General features: G+C 40.9%; 1 protein-coding gene across 1 annotated transcript in view; it reads left to right on the top strand.

The window, feature by feature from the left end:
• The first annotated feature begins 23,155 nt into the window (after positions 1–23,155).
• The window catches only part of ANK2 (ankyrin 2), a 654,899-nt gene continuing 653,334 nt past the window's right edge, over positions 23,156–24,720 (top strand). The window contains exon 1 of the mRNA XM_055342391.1: positions 23,156–23,251. Within this exon, the coding sequence (XP_055198366.1) occupies positions 23,180–23,251 (72 nt within the window). The 5' untranslated portion in view covers positions 23,156–23,179. The remainder of the gene's footprint in view (positions 23,252–24,720) is intronic.

The following is a 24,720-nucleotide window of genomic DNA, read 5'->3' as shown; positions in this document are numbered from 1 at the left end:
TTTTTTGAAAACTACAACACAATTACTAATGGTCAAAACATTAATGATAAGTTCTTCCCTCTGAATTATCTCAAAGATTTGTAATAAGGATACCTTAAGTTCGTTACTTCTTTAATTTTAGTTTTTAAAGCTGAAAAGTTCCAAAATGTCTTAGTGCTATAAGATAATGTGGTAAGCAGAGCTGTACAATGAGAGTTACTAGACATCTGGTATATAAGATACTATAATGTACCTGTGTACCAAATTAGGAATATTTTGATTCATTGAATTTTTAAAAATATTTTGAGTGGTTACTGGCTGGCTCAGTCAGTAGAGTATGTGACTCTTGATCTCAGGGTCATGAATTCAAGCCCAAAATTGGGTCTAGAGCTTACTTTAAAAGAGAGAGAGAGAGAGAGAGAGAGAGAGAGAGAGATAAACATTAATCTATGTTGAAAATTATATATAAATTATGACAGAAGAAATATGGTAGTAGCCATTGCTTGATATTTTTCTGAGGTTGTGTCTCTATAAATATGACTCCTGGGGACCTAAAATTTTATTTCAATCTGCTTGCTGCAGTCTTAATTGCCTAGAAACACTGGTTCCACAGAGCATGCTCCATATATTTGTTTCAGACAATTTAGGTGGACTGAATATTATAAGCCTTATTCATATATGAATTACTGTAATAATGAAAAGATTATTCAACTCTTCACTGACTTTGTGATCTTGGCCAATGGACTTAACTTTCCAAACTTCAGTATTCTTGTCTGTAAAATGGGACTAATAATAGCAGGTAACTAGTAGGCTCGTGGTAGAAATTATTTTTTTTTTCGTGGTAGAAATTAAATCAGATAGTATCTACCAAAAGTAGAACTATTCTATGACTTAGCAATTGTACTACCTAGGTATTTATCCAAAAGATACAAAAATATAGATTCGAAGTGGTACATGCACCCCGATGTCTATAGCAGCATTATCAACCATAGCCAAACTATGGAAAGAAACCAAGTGTCCATTGATGAATGAATAAAGAAGATGTCGTATACACACACACACAAACACACAGGCATATTACTCATCCATAAAAAAGAATGAAATCTTGCCATTTACAAAGACATGGATAGATCTAGAGAGTATAATGCTAAATGAAATAAGTCATTCAGAGAAAGACAAATACCATATGATTTCATTCATATGTGGAATTTAAGAAACAAAGCAGATGAACATATTAAAAGAGGGGGATAAGAGAAAGAGAAATATTGGGAAACAAACCATAAGAGACTCTTAACGATAGAGAACAAACTAAGGGTTGATAGAGGGAGGTAAGTTGGGGAATGGGCTAAATTGGTGATGGGTATTAAGGAGGGCACTTGTAGGGACACTTGGGTGGCTCAGCATTTAAGCATCTGCCTTCACCCCAGGGCGTGATTCTGGAGACCCAGGATCAAGTTCTGCATCGGACTCCCTGCATGGAGCCTGCTTCTCCCTCTGCCTCTACCTGTGTCTCTGCCTCTCTCTCTGTGTCTCTCATGAATAATAAGTCTTAAAAAAAAAAAAAAGGAGGGCACTTGTTAAGATAAGCATTGAATGTTATGTATGAGTCACTAAATTCTCCTGAAACCAATAATACACTATATGTTAACTAACTAGACTTTAAATAAAAATTTGAAAAGAAAAATAATCAAATAATGTCTATAAACTACTTAGCATAATACCTGAAACACAGTATGTGTCCAGCAAATACTAGCTTTCGTTATTATCACAAAGACATATATGTATATATGAGGTGAGGAAAACAATCTCTAGGGTTTCTCCCAAGCAAAGGCACCCATGAAAATATGAAAGAATAAATTCAACCTCATTAGTTATCAAAAAAGTAAATTAAAACAATATGCAGTATTTCACAGGGCACCTCGGTGGTTCAGTTGGTTAAGCATCTACCTTCGGCTCAAGTCATGATCCCAGGGTCCTGGGATTGAGCCCTGCAACAAGCTCTCTGTTTGTTAAGGAGTCGGCTTCTCCCTCTCACCCTCCTACCACTCATGCTTGCTCGCTCTCTCTCTGTCTGAAATAAATAAATAAAATCTTTAAAAAATATATGTCATATTTCACCTATCAAATTGGCAATATTTTATAAATGAATGCACACTGTTTATATGGTGAAAAGGTCACTATATACTTACCACTCATGGGAGTCCAACCTTGTAAAATCTTCCAAATTTGTATTATATATTTTAAGCTTCAAAATGGGAGCACCTGGGTGGCTTATTTGGTTAAGCATCTGCCTTCTGCTCAGGTCATATTCTCAGGATCCTAGGATTAAGCCCCGCTTTAGGCTCTCTGCTCAGCAGTCTGCTTCTCCCTCTTACTCTGTGCTCTCTCTCTCTCTCAAATAAATAAATAAAATCTTTAAAAAAAAAAAACCTTCAAAATGTATATGTAAAATCTTAAAAAACAAAAACTACAAACTCCTAGTTAAAAAGTAAGTCATGGGGATGTAATGTACAGCATGGCAAATATAGTTCATAATACTGTATTAGTATATTTGAGAGTTTCTAAGAGAGTAAATCATAAAAAGTTTTCACTACAAGAAAAAGAATTTGTAACTGTGGTGACTGGACCTATTGTGGTGATCATTTTCAATATATATAAGTATTGAATCATTATGTTGTACACCTGAAATTAATACAATGTTATTTGTCAGTTACAGCTCAAAAAATAAATAAATAAAAGGATAACATTAAAAAAACCCAAAAACTTGTCTCATGAGATTTAATGAGTTAATGGATATAAAGTGCTTAGCACAAACTCAGAGTTAAAACAAAACAAAAACACACCTTCTCCAAAAAACGGCCTGGTAGCCCTTAGAGGAAGATCTACAAAGTTGGTTGACAATCAAATAGAGTAAAGGAGGGGAGATCTCATGACAGTAGGCTGAGCAAGCCTGTAACCTGTAACCTGTAATCAGCTTAGTGGAGGTTACAAGATTGTTTGAAAGAGGCACTGATAGCATAAATTTAAAAGGGATTACAAGATTTACCTGATAAAACATTGATGATTTACCATTTTGGTGAGGCTTTAGTTTTCTTTCTGTAATTACTGATATATATATAGGCCTATCTTATTTTGGAGGAGTTCATTTCTGCAAGAGAAAATGCCCAATAAGCAGTTGCTCTCAAACTATTATCTTTAAAATTTTTTTTCATTTTCTTGTGGTGAGTCCACCTAACATGATGGCTACTCTCTTAAAAAAATGTTTAAGTGTACAATACATTATTGTTGGGGCAGCCCGGGTGGCTCAGCGGTTTGGCACCGCCTTCTGCCCAAGGTATTGATTCTGGAGACTCAGGATCGAGTCCCACATCGGGATCCCTGCATGGAGCCTGCTTCTCCTTCTGCCTGTGTCTCTGCCTCTCTCTCTCTCTTTCTCTCAATCTCTCTCTGTGTGTCTCTCATGAATGAATAAATAAAATCTTTAAAAAAAATACATTATTGTTGAATAAATTATCTTAGTCTATTCATAACACAGTAAGAAGAGTGGTTTTGTCTTCATTTTTCAGGTTAGGGAATTTATAAATGAAATAAAGAGGGATCCCTGGGTGGCTCAGTGGTTTAGCGCCTGCTTTTGGTCCAGGGCACGATCCTGGAGTCCCCGGATCCAGTCCCTCCTCTGGCTCCCTGCATGGAGCCTGCTTCTCCCTCTGCCTGTGTCTCTGCTTCTCTCTCTGTCTATCATGAATAAATAAATAAATAAAATCTTAAAAAAAAATGAAATAAAGGGAGAATAGCTGGTTACCCAAAGGGACCAAGGATTTAGGCCTGGATCATCTTTTCTTAAGCTCATGCTCTTTTCATTTCACCATATACTGAGGAATATCATAGACAGTGCCAGATATTTAAATCAAATCAATTTTACAATTTGTCTTTTCACAATACCATATCTTTTATTTATTTATATTTTCTTTTTTTAAAAAATAGACTCCACATCCAACATGGGGCTTGAACTCACAACCCTCTTGTATGCTCTACCCATGCAGCCAGTCAGGCATGCCCACAATACTATATCTTACTACTATTTTTTAAACAGGTATATGTTCACACACTAATTTCTATTTTGGTGGATTTTAGTTTTTAAAATGGTACTAAAATTTGATACATTAAGACCACTGCTATCCAGAACCAAAAAAATCTTGAAGTAAGGAAAGTATTCTGAGTAGGCATAAAAATAGTTGTCATAAAGTCCAGTACTCTAGAGTTCATGACTATTGTTTTTTTTTTTTTTTAAAGATTTCATTGGGACACCTGGGTGGCTCAGCGGTTGGGCACCTGCCTTCGGCTCAGGTCATGATCCTGGGATCGGCGATTGAGTCCCACATCCAGCTCCCTGCAAGGACCCTGCTTCTCCCTCTGCCTATGTCTCTGCCTATGTCTCTGCCTCTCTCTCTCTCTCTCTCTCTTTCTGTGTCTCTCATAAATAAATAAATAAATAAATAAATAAATAAATAAATAAATAAATAAATAAATAAATAAAATACAGCCTAGAACATTTTTCTTTTCTTTTTTTTTTTCCCTAGAACATTTTCTACATAAAATGATTAATACGAAAAGACTTTTGGTGCTTATAAAGAACACTGTCAGCTATTCTTTAAAATCTCTGTTCATCCATCCATCCTTCCATCCATCCACTAGACACCATTCAAATTGAATCCACTATGCAGGGAATTTACATTGGAGCAGGGAGGAGAGACACATAAATCATCAGGGCATAGTGACAGTATTGTGTAATTCCTGGCATGTAGTAGGCACACAAGTATCTGTTAAACGAATCGAAGAGTAACATGGGTAAAATAAGAACATAAAACAGGATTTTATTTTTTTTAAATTTTATTTATTTATTCATGAGATACAGAGAGAGAGGCAGAGACACAGGCAGAGGGAGAAGCGGGCTCCACGCAGGGAGCCCGATGTGGGACTCGAGCCCGGGTCTCCAGGATCATGCCCTGGGCCAAAGGCAGGAGCTAAACCGCTGAGCCACCCAGGGATCCCTAAAACAGGATTTAAAATTAGATTAATGTGGGTGGGGATATCAAAATCCAGAAGAAGGACCTTGAGGAAGCATTGTTTTATAGAAATAGGGAAAGAGCATTTGAGTCATAGGGAGCAGGGTGTTTGAAGGCAAGATGGAGGAAAGGAGCGATATATATTCGGGGTGCTGTGTGCAGTGTGCACCTTATGAAAATGGTAGCCAATGTTGCAATAGCCACGGGCAGGGACCAGACCATGAGGAGCTTTGTGCAATTAAACTAATGGGCTTGGATTTTATCCTGAATCCTATGCAGTGCCTTTGAAGGAGTGGAGGCAGAAGTGCCACCTGATTAGACTTCTGTTTCAGAAAGATCCTTGTAGGATAAATCACAGGAACTCACAGGATCAGAGCGGGAGAGAGCAGTCAAGAGTCCCTGCAGTAAAATGGAAAAAAAGAGGCAAGAGCCTAAAATCGAGGCTACTGTGAAGAAAGAGAAAGGGACTGTCACAAAAGAAGTTGGTATGAAGAGAATTTAATAACTGATGTGGGGAAGATTGGTAGAAGAGAAGAAGGAGATTAGGATAATCCCTGAATTTCTGGGTTTCACTGTGGTTTGTACTGAGAGAAGCAGCTGAAGTTGGTTTGGGTCCTGCTGTGTGGGGTGCTTGCTGGGTCTGAATAGTTGACCTATATAAAGGATGTTTTATCCTCATCCTGGTCTTTCAGTATTATTTTTCTCCTTATCCCCTTTTGTACTTAAAAAAAAAAAAAAAGAGGCATGGAAGTGAAGAAATTATTTCAAGGACACCAACTGAAACTATGCTTGCATGTCAAATTGAAAAAAAAAATAGAGATACTTATCTTAAAAGCTAAGTAACATATAAAGCACTTTTAACATAAACAGGAAAATAATTGTTTAGTTTGCAGATCTAGACATTGCTTTGGCACTGAAGTAAATTAGTCTTTATTTCTTTGCTGTCTCTCTGATCTATTTTTAGACAGTTACATTTATGTGCCATCTGCAAAACTATGAAATTTGCTATTCAAATTTTCCTAGTTGCCTGTGAATATTCTGCTTCAATTTACAGATTCTTAGATCACGTTTTAATTGATAAAAAAACCATAAAGTGTCAAATCTACATTCTCTCATATATAAAATTATATCTGACTTGATTTCCTCTGTTTTTATTTTCTTAATCACTTCAACAAGAACCAATATCTATTAGGAAAGAAAAATCTATCACATGGCAAAAATTCTTATATATTTTAAAATATTGTTTTTGATCTACTTTCTTCTTTTAGAAAAGTCTTTTTTAAAGCACTTAAACAAAAGGGTGCAGGGCGCCTGGGTGGCTCAGTTGGTTAGGCATCTGCCTTGGGCTTGGGTCATGGACCTGGAGTCCTGGGATCCAGCTTTGCATTAGGTTCTCTGCTCAGCGAGGAGTCTGCTTCTCCCTCTCCCTCTTTCTCTCTCTACTCCCTGCTTGTGCTCTCTGCTCTCTCTCAAATAAACGAGAGAGAGAGAGAGAGAGAGAGAGAGAGAACAAAAAAGGGGGGGGAGGGCAGGGAAAAGGAAAGAAACTTAAGCAGACTCCTGCCCATCCATCATGGAACCTCATGCAGGGCTGGGCATGGGGCTCAATCTCACAAACCTGAGATCAGGACCTGAGCCAAAACCAAGAGTTTGATGCTTAACTGACTATGCCGCCTAGGTGCCCCTACAAAACTGCTTTTTGAAAGAGTACTATTTCACATTTTCTTTTTTTTTTAAGTTCCTATCAAGTTTATTTACAAACAAACCAATGAGTACTGGCTGCCAGCACATGGGAAACAGCCGAGAGTGGTGTCCCACAGCTGGCCGGCACCATAAACATTATGATTACAGCATGCACATCCGGTTCTGGCTTCTCCAGGGCACTGAGCTCACTTCTCATGGACTTTTCTCCTTGTGTGTCATAACTGCTTTGGGCTTATTTGCATTTATAATTGGACTGGCAGGGTTTGAAATAAGGGGTTTTCATTTTATTTTTTAAAAAATATGCATATTTTTTGGGCAGCCCAGGTGGCTCACCGGTTTAGCACCTGCCTTCGGCCCAGGGTGTGATCCTGGAGATCGGGGATCGAGTCCCACGTCAGGCTCTCTGCATGGAGCCTGCTTCTCCCTCTACCTGTGTCTCTGCCTCTCTTTCTCTCTGTGTGTCTCTCATGAATAAATAAATAAATAAAAATATTTTTAAAAATACGTATTTTTAATTGAAGTTTGATTTAACAACATATAGTATAACACCCAGTGCTCATCCTGTCAAGTGCCCCCCTCAGTGCCTGTCACTCAGTTACCCCATCCCCCCACCTGCCTCCCTTTCCACTGCCCTTGTTCATTTTACAGAGTTAGGAGTCTCTCATGTTTTGTCACCCACTATTTCACATTTTCAGAAACACTTTCTATAGCTGTTTCAGCAATTGTGAGGTGAAATATGTCCTCAATTTGCAGTTTTCCTCAGGTATCTTTTACTTCACAGTTTTCCTTTTTTTTTTTTTTTTACTTCACGGTTTTCTAATTGCTCCGAATGGTCACTATTATCTGTTTAGTGGGGTGAGGAGTAATAGTATCTTAATACACTGTGATACTTCCTGTCTTTCAACAGAAGTTGTTTCAAACCCTAGAGCAAGTCCATAAAAGACTTCACCTGTTTGACCTCCTCAGCTGATTTTCACGTGGGGTCTTCATGTACCAGGCATATTGCCCTGGATGAACTAGAAATATTCCAGTGGAGAAGAAGGTCAGAAGCCTTCTGGAGATTTCTTTCGATCTAAGATTACTGTTTTTGTCCCTTAAGGTCAAAGTGTATCATGTCGACCAAATGATAAAACATGCAGTCACAGGGACCCCTGGCTAGTTCAGTGATTGAGTGTCTCCTTTGGCTCAGGCCAGGAACCCAGGGTCCTGGGATCAAGTCCTACATTGGGCTCCTCATGGGGAGCCTGCTTCTGCCTCTGCCTATGTCTCTGCCTCGCTGTGTGTGTTTCTCATGCATAAATAAATAAAATCTTAAAAAAAAAAAGCATGCAGTCACAGTGGGCCTATGTTAATTTTATAACACGGTCTTTGACTTTTAGAGTCGCTTTTATTTGATTTATTAAAATGTACTGTGATAGAAGATGCTATGGTGTCTGATAATACCACATTGTTTATGGTATTAAGACTTACTACTATACTGCAATCAAAAGAAATGAACTATTGATGCATGCAACAACCTGATTGAATCTCCAGAGAATTTCTCTAAGCAATAAATGTATCTCAACAGCTTGATCTCAGCTACAGAAACAAGATGATGAAGATGTTATCATCTGGAAAGTGTTGCAGTAAGATACACATGTTGTACTGCTGCTCTGGTCAAAGACCTACCACCTTCAGAAGTTGACCTTTGGCAAATGTGGCTATCCCGCCAGGAGGAGGAGGAAGTATAATTGGAGTACCAAGACTAAAAGACAAAATAGCACTGGGACAGGTTGAATAAGGCACCTAAAAATTGTATTCTGCAGATTCAGGCCTGGATTTTGTGAAGGAACAAAACCTAAACCAAGAGGGCAGCTGTTGGAACATCCAGTTCATCTTAAGCATTTCAATGACAAAGATTCACACAGTAAATGTTCTAGTTAAAAAAAAAAAAAAAAAAGTCAGGGATGCCTGGGTGGCTCAGTGGTTGCACGTTTACCTTTGGCTCGGGGCGTGATCCCAGGGTCCAGGATACAGTCCCACATCGGGGTCCTGGCATGGAGCCTGCTTCTCCCTCTGTCTGTGTCTCTGCCGCTTTCTGGGTGTCTTTCATGAATAAATAAATAAAATCTTTTAAAAATAAAAGTGAAAATTAAAAGAAAAATCAATCCTGGGGCACCTGAGTGGTTCAGTAGGTTAAGCATCTGACTCTTGCTCTCAGCTCTGGTCTTCATCTCAGGGTGTGAGTTTAAGCCCCATGTTGGGCTTCATGCTGGGTGTGGAGCCTACTAAATAAATTTAAAAAAAATTTTTAAGTCAATCTCAAAAGACAACACTTTGTATGATTCCATTTATATAATATATATATTTTTAAAGATTTTATTTATTTGAGAGAGAGTGCAAGTGAGAGAGAGAGAGAGCACAAGCAGGGGGAGCAACAGTAGCAGGCTCCACACTGAGCAGGGAGCACCACGTGGTGCTCAATCCCAGGACCCTGAGATCAGGACCTGAGCCTAAGGCAGATGCTTAACCCTCTGAGCCACCCAAGCACCCCTATAGAACATTTTTTAAATGACAACATTGTAGATATAGAGGATGGATTGGTAGTTGCAAGGGTTAAGGAGGGACTGTTTATAAAATGGGTTAGCATGAAGGATCTTTATGTGTGGGAATAGTTTAATATCTTGCCTGCATAGGTAGATATCTGAATTAATAGGTGATAAAATTGTACAGAATTTGGGACCCCTGGGTGGCTCAGAGGTTGAGCATCTGCCTTTGGCTTGGGTCGGGATCCAGCAGTCCCAGGATTCAGCCCCCAATAGGGCTCCCCACAGGGAGCCTGCTTCTGTCTCTGCCTCTCTCTCTCTCTCTCTCAATCTCTCTCTCTCTGTCTGTCTCTCATGAATAAATAAAATCTTTTAAAAAATTTGTTTTAATTGTATAGAACTTACTATAAACATATGCATGCCCACATACACGTACACACAAATGGGTACAAAACAACACTGAGGAAATCTGAATAAGATTGGCAGATTGCATCAATGCACCATGCTGGTTGTGATGTGCTATCTATAGCTTTGCTAAGTGTTACCGTGTAGGTGACTGGGCAAACTGGACAAGGGGTTTTGCTGTATTATTTATGATTGCATGTGATTATCTCAAAAAGTTAAATTTAATGAAAAGTAATGTCAAGAATTCATGGTTTCATTATATCAATATAGGCTCATCTCATCATGTTTTATTTTAATTATTATATATCTGTTACATAAGTTGTTTGTGGGTATCAAGTATATTAAAATTTAAAAAACTAAGTAGATTTATATATACTGATATGCAAACGTGTTATATTGCAAAGAGGAAAAAAAAAGCACTTTGTGGGGGAAAAAAAGGGAAAAAAAACCCCACCATGTAAAGTAGCATAGCATATTTCCTGAAATGTACTTAATAGATCTTTGCAGACATGTATGCTAAGAGTCCAGGAAGGAAAAGGAAAAATAAGAAACAATTTATGGTAGTTGACTTCAGGGTGGGGGGGGGGGGAGCATGGGACTAAAGTAATGGGAAGTAAAGGACTCTTATTTTTCACTTTATATAATTTGCAGGTTGTTTGTATGTTGTATGTTGTTTATTACAAACACGAATTGCCTCTATAACTAATATTTTACAAAAAAGATTCTTGCTTAATAATTATTTAGAATCTTTTTTTTAATTATTTAGAATCTTAATAAAATTTTGTAAAATACTGAGATATGCTTATAAATATAAAGGTCCGGGATGCCTGGGTGGCTCAGTGGTTGAGCATCTGTTTGCCTTTGGCTCAAGTCATGGTCCCAGAGTCCTGGGATCAAATCCTGTATTGGGCTTCTCGCAAGGAGCCTCTTGCTTCCTCTGTGTCTCTCATGAATAAAAATGAAATCTTTTCTAGACTGTGAGCTCCTCACGGGCAGGGACCATCTGTGTTCACTCTTTGTATTTCCCATGGCACCTAGCACAGTGCCTTGCACTTAATAGGTGCTCAATAAACGTCTGCTCAACTGAAAAAAAAATGAAATCTTAAGAAAGATAAATAAATAAATAAGTATAAGGGTCCAAAACATCTGGAATAACTTCAAGTAATAAGGTATATTGTTATTTAATATATGAATGTAATGCAATATAATGAATAATATATATACAGTATAAGTTGTCAACTGAAGACCAATGTGTTCTTCAAAACTTGTCTCTCTATACTATTAATTTGAAGAAACTGAGAATGACTGGAAAATGAGAAAATAATCCTTTCTTTTTAGAGTTCTTGTGTAAAAAAATACCCATTTCTAGGGATTTTTCCGTTTCTGGTGACTTTTTCAAAATATCAGTATCAATCATTTATTTAATGCCTATTCTGTGTAGAATGTGTGCTAAGTTCTGGAAATAAAGGCGAGTATATGACATAACCCCCGACTTAAAGATGTTAATGACATAGCAACTGGGAAATAGACTACATACATAAAATACAGATACCTATAAGTGTTATACTATAGGTATTATATACACAAAGAATTACATGATTGCTACAGACAATAAGTGCTAATAAATAAGCAAAGGATGAAGCCACTACAAAATCCAGGGAAATCCAGTAATACTCTAGCTAGAAGGCAGAAATAAATGTGGAGTTTTTGTTTTGTTTTGTTTTTTTAGGCAGGCTCCATGCCCAATGCAGGGCTTTAACTCAAGACCCTGAGATCAAGAGTTGCATGCTCTACTACTGACTGAGCAAGCCCTGTGCCTCTGTAGGGGTTAAGAATCAGACCAATTCAGCTGAAAAAATGTTTATGTAGAGAAAAGATAGGAAATAAAATTGGAAAGAAACAAAGGAGTCCTAATGTGAAGTCCTCAATGTCAGCTTCCTAACATTCAGCCTATATTGAATATGAAATAGAATTTGGATCAAGGTCTATGTAGGCTGGTATATCTGAATTTCAATCTATTGATTTGTTTTGTGTAGGTGAAGCTCCTGTTCTTTTAGTTGATTACTTTTAAGATTGCTCTGGACCTTATACATATTGATTTAATGTGTTTATTTGGGAATAGGCCCAATTTTCTTTAGAGATTTGTTATCCTTCTCAGTTTTGTCAGGAAGCTGTAGAAAGATTTAAATTTTTTTTTCTTTTTCTTATTTTTTCTGAGAGAGAGAGCAAGTGCACCTGCTCAGCACGGAGCCCTACTAGGGTCTCAATCTTACCACTCTGAGATCATGACCTGAGCTGAAATCAATAGTTGGGACACTTAACCAAAGGAGCCACCTAGGCACCCCCACAAGCTTTTTTTTTTTTAATTCCAGCTAGTTAACATACAGTGTAATATTAGTTCCATATGTAGGATTTATTTATTCATGTTTAAAAGATTTTATTTATTTATTCATGAGAGACACAGATAGAGGCAGAGACACAGGTAGAGGAGAAGCAGGCTCCATGCAGGAAGCCCAACGCGGGACTCCATCCCGGGACTCCAAGATCACGCCCTGGACTGAAGGCAGGCGCCAAACTGCTGAGCCACCCAGGGATCCCCTCATATGTAGGATTTAGTGATTCATCACTTACATACAACATCCAGTGCTCATCCCAAGTGTTCTCCTTAATGCCCGTCACCCATTTAACCCATCCCCCTCCCCTTCAGCAACTCTGCTTGTTTTCTTTTTTTTTCTTTCTTTTCTTTTTTCTTTCTTTTCTTTTTTCTTTCCTTTCCTTTTCTTTTCTTTCTTTCTTTCTTTCTTTCTTTCTTCTTTCTTTCTTTTTTGAGTAAAGTTGACGCACATAGAGATACATTTTTTAATCTTAGAGTTTAGTGTGGATAGTAAGGTTTAAGGTCTTTAGACTATCAATCCTGCCTAAAATACCAATTATGAAAAAAAATAAAATAAAATACCAATTATGCCTTATTAAAACTATCCTCTCTTATGAATAAGATGAGTCCTTAGCCTTTTATCCCAGTTACACATGGAATTAGAGAAGAAAACACCTATAAATGAATTAAAACACTGTGGCCAGGTGATATGCTGAGGACATTGATACTTGACATTTGTAAGCTCTGGTTACTTATCATTCACATGGTACCATCACATAAATTTGATCCTCTAGAATTGAGCCTTCGATAACCATCAGAAGGGATTGAGTAGTGGCACATTAGTGGAGACCCATAACTTCCAAGGAAGTTGATTCAGCATTTTAGGTGATGTAATTTGGTTACAAATTGAAGCATGCATTTCATGTCCTTTGTGGTCTTCAGTTTATTTTAGCAAATAGGGAAAAGCAGGTAGAGGGAAATAAAGCCTCAGAGTTCAAAGAAAAGAAAATGCTTTTAGAATCAGAAAAAAAAAACTGGATTTCCTCCCCTCTCCCCCCAAATACCTGTGAATTTTAATAAAGCTCCAATGTCTTATAATTCAGCAGCAAGTGTCCAACAAGGGCTCTGAAAATAGCGGTAGTAAGGATGCCACTTGGGTCATAGATCTAAACTCTGGATGTCATTTTCCTTATTTGTAATATAAGGGTAACACTGTCCTACTACTCCACGTAGTAGTTGTGAAGAGAAAATATATGACACATGTAAAAGCTTACAAATACATGAGTAATTCTAGGGGTTCCTGGGTGGCTCCATGGTTGAACATCTGCCTTCAGCTCTGGTCATGATCCCGGGGTCCTGAGATTGAGTCCCATATCAGGCTCCCCAAAGGGAGCCTCTTCTCTCTCTCTCTCTGCCTATGTCTCTGCCTCTCTCTCTCTGTGTCTCTCATGAATAAATGAAAAAAAAATTTTTTAAAAGAGTAATTCTAGGGGGATCCCTGGGTGGCTCAGCGGTTTAGTGCCTGCCTTCAGCCCAGGGCGTAATCCTGGAGTCCCAGGATCAAGTCCCACGTCGGGCTCCCTGCATGGAGCCTGCTTCTGTCTCTGCCTCTCTCTCTCTCTCTCTCTCTCTCTCTCTCAGTCTCTGTCTCTCATGAATAAATAAAATCTTTAAAAAAAAGAGTAATTCTAAATATGAGAATGTCAGATTAAGGAAGAAAATAGTACCTAACATTTGCAGTCATTGAGTTTCCAGACACAATATATGATTTATATCCCATCCAAACCCCCAACTCCCACCACATACACACAGTTTATGAGGTTTAAAGGGGTGATTTAAAATAAAATAAAATAAATAAAATAAAATAAAATAAAGGGGTGATTTATCTAATGTTACAGATTATAAGTTACAGAATCCATACTTAAAGCTAAGTTTGTTACACTAAAATACATACCTTTAGTTTTTGGACCTGTACAAATATCTATATATTCTCCCAATGATGGTAAGAGTCTCTGTTCTGGAATAGAGATCAGTAGATATTTAGACATTTGAGAAGTTGTAGGCCTTATGTTTTCTGAAGCTTGACTGAAGTAGTAATTAATGCAGATTTTAAATATATTTATAATGTATATAATACTATTTGGGTAGTTTTATGTATCTAAGAAAATATAAGACTTTACAAATTTATGCTTAAATTTCTATATCACCATAAAAGGAGATAAGTCTTTGAGGAGACAAAGCCTACACCTTTGAGAAATGTTGACGACTGTTTTCTGAGAATTATAAGGTTTTTGTTTCTTTGTTTGTTTGTTTGTTTGTTTTAGGGATGCCCAGGTGGCTCAGCGGTTAAGTGTCTGCCTTTGGCCCAGGGTGTGATCCTGGAGTTCTGGGATCGAGTCCCACATTGGGCTTCTTGCAGAGAGCCTGCTTCTCCCGCTGCCTCTCTCTCTCTCTGTGTCTCTCATGAATAAATAATTTTTAAAAAAATCTTAGAAAAAAAAATTTTTTTAAAAGATTTATTTACTTAGGGGCACCTGGGTGGTTCAGTCAGTTAACTGTCTGCCTTTGACTCAGGTCATGATCCTAATCAGGCTCCCTGCTCATCTGGAAATGTGCTACTCCTTCTCCCTCCGCCCCTCCTCACCTGCCCTCGCACCTGCCCCCATTCATGCTCTCTCTCACTCTGCTCTCTCTCTCTCTCAAATATCTACTTGAGACAGAGCAAGCATGGGGGGAAGGAAGAGGGAGGGGGAGAGGGAAACTCTCAAGCAGACTCCCAACTGAGCGCAGAGCCCAATGAGCAGCTAGATCCCACAACCCCGAGATCATAACCTGAGCTGAAATCAAGAGTTGGATGCTTAACCTACTGCCACCAAGGCACCCCTGAGAATTGTAAGTTAAGAACTATGTAGTTATGTTTCTTTGCTTCATGTTTGATAAAATGCTCTCCCAATTATTTATACAAACACACAAACCTACCTATACATACACACATTCTCTCTCTGTCTCTCTTTCTCACACACACGCATGCGCAGCTTGGTGGAAACTCAAAGCAAACAGCTAGCTGTAGTTATAAATTATGATTCAATATTGTTTCAAGTTGTGCTTCTTGAAATCACAACCTTTATAGAGCACTTACTAAATGTGAAAAACTATGCTAGACACTGAAAACTCAGAAAAAAAAATACAGCCTAGTCTTGACTTTTGAGATCCCATAATCTGGTTGGGGAGATAATTGTGCAGACAGAAACATTACAGATGGGCAAATATTAAAATAGAACCAGCTAAAATTGCTCTGGGGGCACTGAGAACAAAACTCTATCTAAGGGAGTAAGGAAAGACTTTCTCTTGATCTAGGTCTTGCAAGGTGCACAGATGTTAGGTGAAGAATAAAAGTGAGGAGATTCTGGACAGATGGAGCCCAGCATGTGGAGGGCCATAGGCACAGTCAACGCTGGCTTCCAAGGACAAGAAAGTGGCAGGAACAAAGAGTGAGTCAGGAGCAGAAGGAAACAAGCTCAAAAGGCCAGTTGTAGAAAAGATCACGAAGGGCATTAAAGAAAAACAACTAATATCTTGAAGAGATTTTATTGTGATAACTACTATACCTGAAACATTTGCCTAAAATATTATTCGAATGGCTGAATGGCATTCCATTATACATTCCCATACGTGGAAGTTCCATAATGTATATACTCCATTCCCTCATTTAGAATATTTAGGTGATTTCCAGGTCGTTGTTATTATTTATTTTATGTTTTCACTATTATAAAGACTACTGCAATAAAAAAGATCTTTGCTCATGTTTATGATTATTTTCAAACTCAAAAATTATATATATATTGTTATGGCTTCTAAAAAATATTTTATTTACTTATTTATTTGAGAGAGAAAGAGAGAGCACTGGGAGAGGAGCAGAGGGAGAGACACAGGCAGACTCTGCACTAAGAACAGAATCTGATGTGGGGCTTAATCCCAAGACCCTGAGACCATGACCTGAACTGAACTGAAATCAAGAGTTGAACACTTAATGGACTGAGCCACCCAGGCTCCCATATGGCTTTTTTTGTACAGACTGACAAGATACCCTTCAGAACATTCATACCAATTTACATTTCTATCAGTAATGCCTGAGTATTTTTTCTGAAGCTCTAGAAGGATTTTCATTGCTTAAAATTCTCTTCTCTGCCAATTTATAAGTGAAAATAGTATTTGTCATTTGAATTTGCATTTCTTTTCTTTCTAATCAGACTAAACATTTTTTCCATCTGCTCATTGAAAATTACTATTCTTTTGTGAGTTCTCCTAAAAGTCCTCCTCCCCTTTGATAAGGTACTGGCCTTGTCTATATATCAAGGTTATTAATTCCCTCTGTCCACAAAAATTGTGTAAATATTTTTCCTTGGGTCACTTAGCTTTTAATTACTTTCTGTTCACATGCAAACATATACTCAAGTATCTTCATAACCTATAACAAAATGAGTTTTAATATAATGAAGTTTTACAATTTTATATAGAAAAATATATCACTTCTCCTTTAAAAATGTTTTTTTCGGGATCCCTGGGTGGCGCAGCGGTTTCGCGCCTGCCTTTGGCCCAGGGCGCGATCCTGGAGACCCGGGATCGAATCCCACGTCGGGCTCCCGGTGCATGGAGCCTGCTTCTCCCTCTGCCTGTGTCTCTGCCTCTCTCTCTCTCTCTGTGACTATCGTAAATAAATAAATAAAAAACCTTTAAAAAAAATAAAATAAAAATGTTTTTTTCTAGCTATCATTTTAAGGAACATCTTCCTGAATACATGAAACGTATATTAATATTAAGAAGAGCTTTTACTTCCAAGCAAAGGGTTGTAGATTTTATCCTGAGGGCAATGGAAAGCCATCAGGGCTTTTGAAATGGGAGGTTTTTGTTTTTTTTTTTTTTTTTAAGGAAGATACTCTGAGTGAATTATGCAGGATGTTCCAGAATAGAAAAAGCTCTGAAGGGCCATTATTAAGAAACGATAACAATACACTAAGTGTAGCTGAACTAACCTGGACTAAAGCCATGAACATGGAGAAAAGGAAGTAGGACTTTACCATATTAGAATTCACAGGGTTTGGTGAAGATTACAGAATGTGAGACATGTAGAGATGTGGAGAATGACACTAAAGTTCCTAGTTTGAGTGACTCAGTTAACAGTGAGACTCTTTAAAAAAAATTATTTATTTATTTGATAAAGTGAGAGACAGAACAAGAGGTGAGAGGATCAAAAGGAGAAGATTGCTCGCTAAGTGGAGAGCCTAATGCAGAGCTCCATTATACATTCCCATATGTGGAAGTTCCATATGGGAACTCCAATCGCGGGCCTGGATCCCACGACTCTGGGATCATGACCTGAGCCCAAGGCAGATGCTTAACCAACTGAGCCACCCATGTGCCCTGACAGTCAGACTCTTTATGTAGATTAGGAATGAAGAGGTTGGAGCTGGTTCTGACTATTTAAAAAGTATATGGATGGATAGATGGGATGGGTAAGGGAAAAGGCATGTGTTGTATTTTGAATGCTTTATATTCTAAGGGCTGAATGATGTCTTTTCTTAACCCACTGAAGCTAGGTAACACTTACCTGAGGCACTCTTCTTTTTTCTTTCTTTTTTAAAAAGATTCATTTATTTATTTGAGAGAGCAAGCATGAGCTAGCAGGAGGGGCAGAGGGAAAAGGAGAGAGAGTCCCAAGCAGACCCAACACTGAGTACAGAACCTGTCCTAGGGCTCCATCTCATGACCCTGAAATCACGACCTGAGTCAAAACCAAGAGTAAGACACTTAATGGACCACACCACCCAACTTACCCCTTCCCTGAAACACTATTAACTGTTGCAGCAAGTGACAAATGACACCAAGATTTATGAAAGTGAAAAATGGAGTAGTATCCTACTTATAAGATTATATTATCTATCTATCCATATCTATTGTCTACTTAAACCTTTAATGTTATTTATTGATATGTTCATTTTTTTGTTAATTTAAAATAGGTACTTAAAAAAAGAATAAAAAAAGAATAAAAAAATAAAATAGGCACTTCAAATCACTAGATATCGAAAACCCTGCTTTGGATTATGATGTGCTCAGTCATGACATAGGACAGCAGGGAGTCTTAGCAGCATTACATAACACTTACTTGCCTTGCTAAATTTTCCTTTATTCTCTGAAATATAGGGTTTCCTTTTTAATTACTTTTATTCTCAGCCTCCTATTTTCTAGGTAGATATCATTACATAAGTTAATAGTAATAACTATCTTATTGAGTGCATTCATTGTGTGTTTATAATGTTTCTGTATATCTATTTAATAATCACAATGACCCTGTAATTTAAGTACTATTATTTCCATTTCACATATAAGAATACTTAGAATAGAAATGTTAACTTAGGGACACCCAGGTGGTTCAGTAGTTGAGCATCTGCCTTTGGCTCAGGTCTTGATCCTGGGGTCTCAGGGTCAAGTGTTGCATCAGGCTCCCCATGGGGAGCCTGCTTCTCCCTCTGCCTATGTCTCTGCCTCTCTCTGTGTGTCTCTCATGAATAAATAAATAAAATCTTTAATAAAATAAAATAGTGAACAAGAGAGGCATCTGGGTGGCTCAGTCGGTTAAATGTCTGCTTTTGACTCAGGTCATGATATCAGGGTCTTGGGATCAAGTCCTGGGATAGAGCCCCACATCTGGCTCCTTGCTCCTTGGGGAGTCTGGTTTTCCCTCTCCCTCTATCCTTCCCCCTATTCAGGCTTGAGCACTCTCTGTCTCTCAAATAAATAAATAAAATCATTTTTAAAAGTAGTGAGTGGCACCTGGTTGGCTCATTTTGTTAAGCGACTGCCTTCAGCTCAGTTCATAATCTTGGGGTCCTGGGATCGAGTCCCGCATCAGGTTCCCTGTTCAAAGCTTCTACCTCTCTCTCTACCCTTCCCCCCATCCTCTCTTGTGCTCACTTGTTTTTTCTCTCTCTCTAATAAATAAATAAAATCTTTAAAAAAATAGTGAACAAGGGCACCTGGGTGGCTTGGTCTATTGGGCATCTGCTTTTGGCTTGGGTCATGATCCTGGCGTTCCAGGATCAAGCCCCATATCAGGCTCCCTGCTCAGGGGGGAACCTGCTTCTCCCTCTCCCTCTTGTGCTCTCTCTGTTAAATAAATGGGTGAAGGGGATCCCTGGGTGGCTTGGCGGTTTAGTGCCTGCCTTCTGCCCAGGGCATGATCCTGGAGTTCCAGGATCGAGTCCCACATCAGGCTCCCTGCATGGAGTCTGCTTCTCCCTCTGCCTGTGTCTCTGCCTCTCTTTCTGTGTCTCTCATGAATAAATAAACATAATCTTAAAAAAAATAATGGTGATGCTTGGGTGGCTCAGCAGTTGAGCACCTGCCTTCGGCCCAGGGCATGATCCTGGAGTCCCTGGATTGAGTCCAGCATCAGGCTCCCTGCATGGAGCCTGCTTCTCTCTCTGCCTCTCTCTCTATCATGAATAAATAAATAAAATCTTAAAAAAAAAAAGCAACATAGTGAATAAGGCCACATTCCTATATTCATGGAACTTACCTTCCAGTGATAGATAAGCATCAATAAACAAGTAAATATATAAACTGTATTAGGGATACGTGTACAGGAAGGATATACTGAGGAGAAGAGGAAGAAAGATGAAAGTGTTATTATTTTACAGGACATATTAGTTTTCTAGGGATGCTGTAACGCTGTAACAAAGTACCACAAACTGGGGGGCTTAAACAATGGAAATCTATCCTCTCCCAGTTCTGGGGGCTAGAAGTCTGAGGTCAGTGTTAGCAGAGGAGGTTCTTCTGAGGGCTATGAGGGAAAATCTATTTCATGTCACTTTCCAAGCTTCTGGTAGTTTGCTGGAACACTTTGGCATTTCTTGATCTGTAGATGCATCATTCTAATCTCTGCCTTCATGTTCACATGGCATTCTCCCTGTGTGTGTATCTGCATCCAAGCTTACCCCTTTTATGAGGACACCAGTCATATTGGATTGGGGATCCCCCCACTATGACCCTATTTTAACAAATTATATCTGTAACCACTCCATTTCCTAATAAGGTTACAATCTGAGGTACCAGGGACTTGGACTCATTAGATAAATTTTGGGAGACACTATTCACCAAGGAGACCTCCCCCTCATGGATAAACTGATATTGGCTCAGAGGCCTAAAGGAAGTGCAGGAATGATGTCTGCCGGTATCTTCCAAGAGGAGTGGTTGAGGTACAAAAGGACCGAAACCAGCTATGCCAGGAATGCTCAGGAAGTAGAAAAAAGGTAGTGGGGAGGAAGGGAGGTTGGATTACACAGACTTCATTTTATATCAAAAGGTCTTTGCTTTTCCTCTGAGTGAGATGAATAGACATAGGAGGTCTTTGAGAATGGGCTATCTGCTCTGTTGCAAGCCACCTGTGAGGTGCAAGAGTGGAAGAATTCAGACTGATTAGAGACTTTTGCTATCAGGTAAGTGAAAGATGATGGGGACTTGAACTAGTAAGACTGTGGTAGAAATAACCAAGTGGTTGGATTCTGTATGGATGTAGAACCAACAGGATTTACTGTTAGATCAAAAGTGGGTCATGAGAGCAAGCAAGGACTTAATTAAGACTATCTCTAAGGTTTTTGCCCTGAGCATCTGAACGGTGGGTAAAGCTATAGCAGAGCAGTTGATTTGGCAGGGGAAGAGAACAAGGAGCTCAGTTTGCCCATGGTAAGTTTGAAACTCCTAGATACCTCAGTAGAGGAGGAGGCTGTTGGCAATAGGAGTTTGAACTTAAAGGGGAAATTGAGGATAGAGATAAACATTTGGAAATATGAATCAGAATACAGGTTCTAGGGGCACCTGGGTGGCTCAGTGGCTGAGCATCTGCCTTCGGCTCAGGGTGTGATCTCAGGGTCCTGGGATTGAATCCTGCTTCGGAAGCTTGCTTCTCCCTCTGCCTACGTCTTTGTGTCTCTCAGGAATAAGTAAATAAATTCTAAAATATATATATTGTTTTGAGATCAAGCCAAATGAAGCTTGAGAAATGATTTGGTAACATGAACATCATTGGAACCTTGTCAGTATAAAGTTTGGTGGAATAAATGGAGGAATACTTGGATAGACTGAGACAGATTGAGTTCAGTGGAGAATATAAGGAGAAGGATAGGAGATACTGAAACTTTGTAGAAGATCTTGCTGATACAGGTGTAGAGAACTGCAACACTAGCTGGGGAGGGCAGGCAAGGAAGGGTATCTGTGGTAACATTTTCTTTTTTAATGATTTTATTGACTTATTTTAGAGAGAGCTAGAGAGCATGGCTAGGGGAGAGGGGAGCAGAGGGAGAGGGACAAGCCGACTGCACTGAGCGCTGGTCCCTATCACTGCTTAAGGCCGGCACCCTGAGATCATGACCTGAGCGTAAATCAAGAGTCTGGATCCTCAACCAACTGAGCCACCTAAGCACTCCCTAATGTTTGTTTTTTTAAAGGTAGGAGTATGTTTATATCTAGATCCATAAGAAAGAGGAAATTGCTGCATGAGACAGGGAACAATTATTCTCTTGAGGGTCACCTTATCTGTAAAAAGCCATAATTTCCACCTCAATGGAAATAATTGCTCATAATTGCTCACTTCAATGGGGCAGCTGAGCCAATAATTGGAAAAAAACGATCAGGTCTTGGAAAGTGGTTTGCGCTTAGTCAATGATAGCTCCAGCTGTATCCCTGAGAACAATAATGCAAACAAAGCTGGGCCCTGTGTGGGATTCATTCCTCCTGCCACAAGTTTGTGCACATACTGAGATCTGCAAAACCTGGGCCTGTCTTTTAAGCTCTTCACAGGGGGGACGCCTGGGTGGCTCAGCCCTTGAGTGATCCCAGGTCCTGGGATGGAGTCCCACATCGGGCTCCCTGCATGGAGCCTGCTTCTCCCTCTGCCTGTGTCTCTGCCTCTCTCTCTCTCTGTGTCTCTCATGAATAAATAAATAAAATCTTAAAAAAAAAGTTATTCACAGGGCTATAGAGGATGTGGTCTTCACTTTAGTGAGGATGGGGCCCTCACTACCCATCTGGTAGCTGGACGAGGTTTTCTCACAGTGAATGAAGATGCGAGGGGAGAAGCCCAAATAGGAAATGACACACTGCCTAAGGCACTCCATCAGCCCACATTTGACACTGAAGTGCATGTCAGACCGCGTTCAATCCATAAATTAGGGGAATCCCGGGTGGCTCAGCGGTTTAGCACCTGCCTTCAGCCCAGGGCGTGACCCTGGAGACCCAGGATCGAGTCTCACGTCGGGCTCCCTGCAGGGAGCCTTCTTCTCCCTCTGCCTGTGTCTCTCATAATACATAAATAAATAAGTAAATAAGTAAATAATAAGAAAATCTTTAAAAAAGTCCATATCTTAATTCCTGCTTATAGGTGGAGATAAGGCTGGCCGAACAAAGGACGCGTGCGGTGCGGTGGAGGCTGGCCGTGCGTGCGTGCCCATCCCGATGAGAGGGGGAGAAGGAGCGTGAATGGAAGGAGCCGGCGGGCGCGCAGACTGGCGGAGCAGGGCTGGCCGTGCCCTCCAGGCCGGGGCCTCCCGGGGGAGGCCGGCCCGCGCAGGAGCCTCCCTGTCCCCACCCACCTCCCGAGCTCCGGCAGTCAGTGGTGCATATGGACATATTTCTGGGAGCTGTCCATGAGCTCATCGCTCTCCCGGCGCTCGCGGCCGCCGCGAGGGAAGCCGCCTCCTTCCTCCCCGCGCCGCTAGAATAAGCGCCGCCGCCCGCACGCCGAGCTCCGGGAGCGGCCGCCGTCCGCCCAGCCTCGCGGCCAGGGTCGCGCCGCCCCCGGCCCGCCATGGCCCGGAGTGCCCCCGCCGGGAGGTAGGTGGGCGCGGCGCGGGAAGACGCGAGGCGCTGCGGCCAGGACCCGGCCGGCGAGCTCGGGGGGCGGCGGCGCCCGGCCCCCTGCGGCGGAGCAGCCCGTCGGCGCGGCGCGGCGCGGCGCTGCGGAGCCTCCCGGGCCCCGCGGGGCGGGGGGCGCGGCGGGCGCGGCGGGCGCGGCGGGCGCGGCGCCCAGGACCCGGGCGTGACAGGAGCAAGGAGCCCGGAGCGCCGGGAAGATGGCTTCTCCCACCTCCCCGGCCCCGGAAGGCGGGGCCTGCACCCCGCCGAACCCGCCGCGGATTCGCCAGGTGGGTGCACAAAGTGCGGGAGGGGCGCCCCCCATTGTCCTCGCCTCCCCCCGGGACGGGCACCTCGCCCCGGCGCCGAGGCCGACCGAGAGGCGGGGCTGACATAGGCGCGCTTGGCCGCAGCGCGCGGCCCAGGACCGGTCTCCGAACCTCTTTTTCCTTAGTTCCACTTCATGCACAGACACACGCGCGCGCACACACACGCACACACACACACACACACACACACACACACACACACACTCCTAGAAAAACACGTCGCCGCAAACCAGCCGTGTAACTTCTGCGCACACACACGCACACACGCACACACACGCACACACACACACAGACACTCCTAGAAAAACACGTCGCCGCAAACCAGCCGTGTAACTTCTGCGCACACGCACACACACACACACACACACACACCCCTGCAAACCCATCCTCTCCCCCCACCGCGCACTGAGGCACACACCCAGATGTCACATGATCCGCTGCGGAGCTACACACTAGAAGGACCCCGCGGTGCCTCCAGGGTGGAAATGCACCCCAGGTCCAGATCCGCGGGGGACTCGGACTGCTGCAGGCATCCACTCCCCACCCTTGGGAGGGAGGGAACCGTGTCTGGATGTTACTCTCCAGCTCTTCACTTTCAAACAGAGCTACACCAGACAACTGCAACCCTGTGTCAGACGTGCAGCTCTAGAAAACATGTGTTCCTGCTCTCTCGTGTGCAAAGACAGTTTTTTCCCCCAACACTGCAAGGGGGGGGGGGGAATGCACATTGCTTTGACTGTTAGAGTGAGTCCTGTTTTCTGTTTGTATGGTAATATTGAAACAAGGGAGTACTCCATCTGGTTGTGATCTGTGATTTGGTATCTAAGACTTTTTTTTTTTTTTTTTTTTTTGTTTCCTGCTGTCATTGCCTGAACTACAGCATTACCACTTTAGGTTATCGTGGTAGAAACGCAAGTGTCCGCTTGCCCTGGTCAGAGTAGTGCATGGGCGTGAAAATATGATCCACTGATTCCAAGTAGGCAACCTCTTTACCAAAGAGAATTGGATTCCTGTTTAGAAATAGGGTGAAAGCGGTTGGTAGAAACTGGGTGGGAAGAGAATACCCAACAGAATGGTCTTTCTTCAGGGTGATGTAGAAATTTCGAATACCAGGGCTGCAGAATTTCTGAAAATCTGAAGGTGAAATTGGTTGACACTTAGCAAGGTCTTTGCCACATTTGAATTTTATTATGTATAGGTAATGTTGTTTTAGGGGCAACCTTTGCTTATGTACATTTTTAATTCCATAACTAAAAATTAATGTATACTTTTTTATGGCACTTTGTGTTCCAAACAAATTGTTAGGGCTTTAAATTCTTATGGGTTACAGGACTCTAATTTTATGACAATGCATTTTTAATTGCACTTGAGCTATTTTTTTCCCCTGAATTGTAGTGGCAGTCATCATTAAATTTGTCTTTTGTGATATT

Source organism: Nyctereutes procyonoides, unplaced genomic scaffold (assembly GCF_905146905.1).
Source record: "Nyctereutes procyonoides isolate TBG_1078 unplaced genomic scaffold, NYPRO_anot_genome, whole genome shotgun sequence".
Lineage (NCBI taxonomy): Eukaryota > Metazoa > Chordata > Mammalia > Carnivora > Canidae > Nyctereutes > Nyctereutes procyonoides.
This window is presented reverse-complemented; position numbering and strand designations above follow the sequence as displayed.